The sequence below is a fragment of the Pararge aegeria genome, chromosome 17, assembly GCF_905163445.1.
Source record: "Pararge aegeria chromosome 17, ilParAegt1.1, whole genome shotgun sequence".
NCBI lineage: Eukaryota > Metazoa > Arthropoda > Insecta > Lepidoptera > Nymphalidae > Pararge > Pararge aegeria.
Genome location: NC_053196.1, coordinates 9,600,823 through 9,607,420, shown reverse-complemented (window position 1 = coordinate 9,607,420; position 6,598 = coordinate 9,600,823). Strand labels below are relative to the sequence as shown.

The 6,598-nt window shown below is 36.2% G+C and overlaps 1 protein-coding gene across 1 annotated transcript; it reads right to left on the bottom strand.

The window, feature by feature from the left end:
- Nucleotides 1-120: 120 nt before the first annotated feature.
- LOC120631012 lies at nt 121-4,393 on the bottom strand. The gene is made up of 7 exons (XM_039900402.1): nt 4,333-4,393; nt 4,170-4,240; nt 3,342-3,525; nt 2,515-2,717; nt 1,483-1,608; nt 1,349-1,375; nt 121-1,175 (listed from the first exon to the last, which is right to left on the bottom strand). The coding sequence occupies exons 1-7, from the start codon at nt 4,367-4,369 to the stop codon at nt 924-926; spliced, it is 900 nt and encodes a 299-aa protein (XP_039756336.1). The 5' UTR covers nt 4,370-4,393; the 3' UTR covers nt 121-923.
- Nucleotides 4,394-6,598: the final 2,205 nt, after the last annotated feature.

Genomic DNA, 6,598 nt, shown 5'->3' with positions numbered 1-6,598 from the left:
TTATTTTTTTACAATTTTTACAATTATTATAATAATGAATACTTATGATTTTTTTTTTTGCACCCACACGGAAATTTTTATATTGTTGCAATAAATCAAAAAAAATAGTATCCTTGACAGTGTTTTTTATGTTTTAGCCGTTACAATAATTATTTTTGCTTGTAGTGTTGTAAATCATTTTCAATTACAATTCAGAATTAGTCAACTGACGTAAAATCAAAGCTGTAATGTGACCATTACACACTTTCTGATACATTTTCCACCATTGGCTAGTAACAACAATAATTATTGTAATGCAATATTCGTAAAGGCTTCTCAGATCTGGCCCCATCGAATTAGCATGATACATCTAGTTATGTCGCACTCATCCGATAGTTTAAGTAAGTACACACCGAGAAACCAGTACCTAGATATTCGTGTCTTAGAATTTTAGTTCAGATTTTTCTATTTCAGAAAAAATAATTTGTCCCTGCTGACATAAAAAATAGGAGAGAACTGAGTAGACGTACGTCATCTCATTAACGCGCTTGCATCATGTGTAATAAAAATTTCACTCTCAGCCAAGAAAAATCAAGAATTTCCTAAAAATACAACCAATACAAAATACTTATCTACTTAATAAACTAAAAAAAAGAACAGGCAAGGAATACAGGTCACTGATCACTCCATAGTGACCTGTATTCCGGGGCCATGTTTGAAATGGACATTAAGTAATGGATCTATAATGAGGACGTAGAGGGTAAAAGCTAAAAGCTACAATCTAGCTCTAAGAGTGATTATGTGAAACTATTTATGGAGCTGATTTATATCGGGTCCCTAAAAGACGTGGATAGGAAAGGCTTGGATACAAAAGGTGCTGAAGGGCTAAATTACAACCGCCAGACGGGCTCCGTCACTATTGATATACTACAAAGAAACCAAACCTAAAACGACGATTCCGTTGTTACATTATCATGAGGAGTGGTTATCAAAGAGGGTGTAGGAGCGGTTTTGTAGTCTATAGACATGAAGTCCTCATGGTCGATGACATCGCGGGAGTCGTCCACGCCGCACGTCAGAAACTTGTTGTAGTGGCTGAGGTCTACGAAGCCGACGCCACAAGGCCGGTCTATGAGGCGTGACGTCATCATACCCTGTATGTAGCCAGAACACACCAACACAGATCCTAGGTCATCCTGTAAAAAAACCTTAACTTGAGTTAATTTAACAGAAGAGGTTTATTTGAATATGCATGTTTTGAGTTTGAATTTAGGGCAAGAAACCCATGCATGCATGGTTCATGACATTTTTTATCCCGGAAATATATTTTAATGCAGAAGAAAAAATAAAATCATTATAAGTCACTTACTGGACACAACGCTCCGTGCTTTTCAGACTGTAATAAAGCATAGTATTATATTCACAAAAACTGATTTTAGGTGACATTTCACATATAACTATTTAAATATTTTGAAGCTACGAGGTAATGTATTGGTACCTCACCTTACATTTGGGCTGTTTAATGCAAAGATATTTATCTTCATAATCCCACATACTCGGGCAGTGTACTCCGTCTACTATAGTAACGTCCACGCGATACAAGTGAATGAGTAATGGTATTAGATATCCCTGAAAATTTTAATAACAACAATTTTAAAGCCAGCTCAAAGCCTGGATACATGGCAGCGTTCAATTTTGATTCAATAAGGTTATCGTAGCCAATCTTGCCGTGCGACTGCAGATCAGAATTCAGTTAGCACGACCTCCTCTTCCTCCTCTAGTCTAGCCTCTATGAGGCTTTTAAGGGAATTTAACGGATCAGCGTCCTCCGTGCTACTACTAGCATCTACTGCAATCACCAAAACCATCTTCCCTGTGGTGATTAGGCAAACCCTCCCGTTGCAAAAGGCATTTAGTCCAGACATAAAGAATGCAGTTAAGGGCGCAGATTGTAGAAGTGCCTATCGCTTTAAGTACCTAAATATGTAGCCAGAAATCATCAATCAATAATACTAAAACTGAATCAAGTACAACGGCTTTGAGGGGTTGAACCGAACCCTGAAAAGATTCTCTTTCAAATTCCACTTTTTATAAGTCTATAGGCATTTTTATGAAACGTTAAATTTAGTACATTATATTTTGTTTTATAGGGCGCAACTATTCTGTTGCACAGTCTATAAGCTTTAGTGCAACTTTGTTATTATGACATTGTAGAATTGTTGACTCTACTTAAATAATTAATATGTTTTTACACATCGTTTTAACATAAGCAATTGTTGGTTTTATCTTCTAGATCATCATAAAAAAGCGACAAAACTCGAAAAAGAGCTTTAAAAATGTACAAATTGGCTTTCCCATTATTAAACAAATTTAAACAAATCAAATTTTCCCAATTCGTGAGTGAAAACTTACTTTTCACGGTCTTTTTTTTAAATGTTTTTCAACGCTAAATCTTGCTTCAAATTATGATTAGTTAACGTAACCAATGAATTAAAAGATTAGAATCTAAAAGAATATAAATCAATTGTAACTTACATTGCGTCTGCTTCCCCAGCCGTAAAACCGACATGAGGTATCCCCAATTCGTTTATTTAGATCACTGACTATTCCGTACCGAACCCTATTTATTATGAAATCTGTGTGGGGTTCTCGTTTGTGAAAGGAAAACTGCTGATTCAAGACCAATAGTGCCAGGTTATCCGTGGAACAGGCTTGCCACCGTAGTGTGTGATTGTAGCCTGTTTAAATAATATCATGACTCGTGAACACAGTTTAATTCTACAATAATAACTAATTATAATATGCGCATTGCTCGATAATATAGAAATCCTAATAACAAGGCAATAAGGTTGATGATTAATAATAATAATGTTGAATGAACTTTTTGGATCATAATTATAGTTAAAGGTAGGGCCAACAAGGAAAGCGTATAGCCCGGACCACGTCCTCGGTGTCATAAAACTTACTATATTGCATCTTACTTGTGGACAACAACAAAGCACGTCGCGTACTTTACCAGAACACGCTTGGGAAACCATCGTCTATAAACAGAGCAAACATTTCGCAGGGCCTGCCAGAAACAAGTCCTGCAACGTGCTGCCCCGTGTCCATCAACCTGATGTGTAGGTGGGAAGCCCCCGTGTACCTGTAATTACAGCAGCAACCAAGCCCTACAGACCAAAACACAGCATTGCAACAATACAGCTTTTCGGTAGAAATAAGCATAGCAGTGGTACTTCCCCGGACGAACTCTGTTGCAAACGGCTCTATTGCTACAACTACCTTGGTTTATTCTTTCTTTTGCGCTGATTCATAAGATTTAAGGTTAAGTTTTTCAGTTAGAAGGTCGAAGTTTCACCAACCTTTGTGAATGCAAAGATGCTGGACTGTCCTTCCCGTTCCAGTGTTTTCCAGAAACTTATGCGTTCCGGCGAATATTTGAAATTTATACCTCTCACCGAACACACAAATCGCTGGAGTGAGTACGACATGTGCTTCTATCAGCGCTCCCACACAAAACAGCATTGCGTGCGACAAATAATGCACCTAAGAGAACAGCAGAAATTAATAATGAAAATTATGCCATTTTAACGAAAGGGCCTTTACTAAATTATTACTTCTATTTCGTTGATATTCTAGTAACTTTTAATGAATTAAAAAATAACAATTTCTGTTTTATGTTGAGTCCAATTGCGATTCTCTTGGTCTTTTTTTTAATTGTTTGCGTTAGGATGTTAGTACTTTAAGGTAGGTAACTTAAACTAATTCAATACAACCGAACTATAAAAGTTATACTTTATGATATGTTCGCAAGAACCAAAAGGCCCAACGCCCTGTCGTCTATATTCCGAAATGATGCCGCCTGAAACCTGCCGCTCAGCACCACATTCACCATATACAACCTACCCTGGCTTCACCTACGCAGCGCTACACAGTTTTAAAACTTTTCTGAATACGTACCTACGTACAAAACACAAAATCAAAGGAAGCTGTTATTAGTACAGAACTCAGTAGATATTCAGAAATTCCTACTGAGTTCTGTATAAAACACACAAATCAGTAGTTTTTTTTTTTATAATTTTTCCTGTATTTTTATGGTGTACAATAAAAGTGTATTATTCATTCGTTCATTCATCAAACATTGTACTATACGGATAAAGAAAATATATAATTTTAGAACTAGAACTCACTACGAATTGTCCTTCAGTCACTTTAGCAGGCACACCTTGAAAGCCTGCCGCATTGTTGAAATCTATATCCACTGGAAAAATATCACATTTCGTTTTACAACTAAAGAAACTGTACACAGTACTATTTTAAAATAGATATGTAGTAAATAAAGCAAGTATTTACGCATAGTCGCTATCCCTCCAATTTGACCGGCACCCATTTTTATTTTCAAATAAACCGTCTGCTGTTTAAAAAACGAAAATAAAAGTAGCATATATTGTTGATTGGAAATAATAATTTAATCATAATATCAAACCCGAGTTACGCTTACGAGAGCGTTACGAGAAATTGTAAACAAAACAAATATTAAAACTAGCATGCCGTAAAATTTGGAATTTAAGAGTTCCATAAGAAAATCAAAAATAAAACAATTAATTACAATTTGTACAAATTTTCTTCCATTCTGAGTTTGCTCTAAAATCGTACCGAAGAAACGAATAAGTTACAAATTTACATTTATTTATTTGAAGCAGTCCTAATATAAGCAGTTTTGAAACTGCGAGTGATTGTAGTGACTCTACCACCGGTTCGGTACACGAAGCGATGGTTAAGCCGAACATAAGTAAGAAACAAACTAACAGACAATCAAATAAACAAACAGGCATAAGTTTGTTGACTTAAAGAATTTACTAACAGATTTTAGTGAATGCGTGATAGTGGAAACTTGGGAGAGAGCAAAACTCTTGTATACATGTTCGCGGATAGTTTTGCTTTCTGTGGAACGGGGGTGGACCGTGCCAATTTCCTAACTCCGGGTTAGTACTGCAAATTAACTGTATCGGTATTAGGTATATTGGCTTGAAGAAACTTCTCATATATGTTATTATCCTGGTTAGATCATGCTAAGGTTTCCATTATATTTTGTAGCACGGCTTTGAACAGTTTTGGAGAAATCGGGTTCCCTGAAAACCCTGTCTCACGCCTCTATTTATGTTAATCTGTGTGCCTGTTCCGTCTGACCTGTTTCTTATAGATGTTCTTCAAGATGTTTATGTACTTTAATTTATAGTTTAATAATGCTTTGCAGGATCTGTCTTGTCCAGATATATTGAATCAAAGGCTTTTTCGACTCAATCAATTAAGACTAAATATAAAATAATTGCAAACATCTATTTTAATTGGTCAACTACTTGAATGCAATCCACTGTACTGAAATCAATTCTAAATCCATCGATTGGTGTGTGTCGTGACTGAGGATAGTCTTTCAAGCCGATAGGACTAGAGGCTAAAAATTTGTAGAGACGAGGCATAATGATATTTATTGGGCGATTGTTTCTTATGTCCGCGGGGTCGCCATTTTGTACGGTAGGTTCCACTTGTTATCTATGGTTATTTAATAAAAAACAGTCGTATTTCTTTAGTTGTATCGTGTCTTGAAATAATCACATCTTGTCATCTTAGAAACCTAGTGATTATATTCTCTTGGCTCAGAGTTTAACCAGTGACTTTTGTTGAATGTAGTGCTTGATCCCTGACCTCTGTGTGTTAAATGTTTTAAGAGCACCATACATAGGCAACCCGTCGCAGCGAAACTTCTTGCTGTGATCGAGCGCAATGCTTCATTTGCATAGGGACGTGGCATCACAGAAATTTCTTGGTAAAGTAACTTGTGCAAATAGTAGGTATGAGCAAGTTGCTTCCACCAGTAACTTGCGCATGTTGTTTTTGCTGTAAGTAGTAGCTTGCAGTGATGCCGCGTTCCAATTCCAAACTAGGCATTGTGATCGCAAGGATGGATCTGTGTATGATGGGGCTTTTAATATAGTCAAAATGTTTGAGACTTGAGCAGTGCCGGATTAAGCAAGAGCGGGGCCCGTAGCAAATTCAACGAGCCCTTGATCTGCTATAGGTTCTTAAGTATTAAGTGGTAAAAATAAAATTCAATAGGTACTCAATAAATTCAAATTCAAACTCAAAATTTCTTTATTAGCTTATAAATAGCATAATGATAGCCCATTGGGTAGGATTTCGACTTCACTCTCGGGGGACAGAGTTCGGATACCAGCACGCATATCTAACTTTTATAAGTAATGAGAGTTTTAAGCAATAAATATATTACTGTCTTGATCCAACGGTGAAGGGAAACATCATTTTTAGAAAAACATTATTTTTTCAAACATAGTATTCAAATACGTGTCTATTTCAAAGCTACACGTCTTTAGAACTCGCCTTTAAAGTCGTAACCATATGGTAACGAGTTTTTGACAATTATTTGAGAGGAACGTGTAAAATAATGTAACATGTGTCACTGTCAAGTGTGTGCCACAGAGTGGGTACTTTTTTTAATTAGATAGTGTGTGCTGAAAATTCTCCTTTATCCCTCCATTTACCTATCTGTAATCTGAGTGAAAATTTCTCGAAAATTGAAACTGAAATTCATTCTCCAATT

Bases quoted from the DNA above. Each gene is read 5' to 3' on its own strand.
- LOC120631012 (XM_039900402.1), bottom strand. From the start codon at position 4,369: ATGGGTGCCGGTCAAATTGGAGGGATAGCGACTATGC. The intron at 4,241-4,332 runs GTAAATACTTGC...ATATTTTTCCAG, and splicing joins TGGAGGGATAGCGACTATGC to TGGATATAGATTTCAACAAT. The intron at 1,376-1,482 runs GTGAGGTACCAA...GCTTTATTACAG, and splicing joins TTAAACAGCCCAAATGTAAG to TCTGAAAAGCACGGAGCGTT.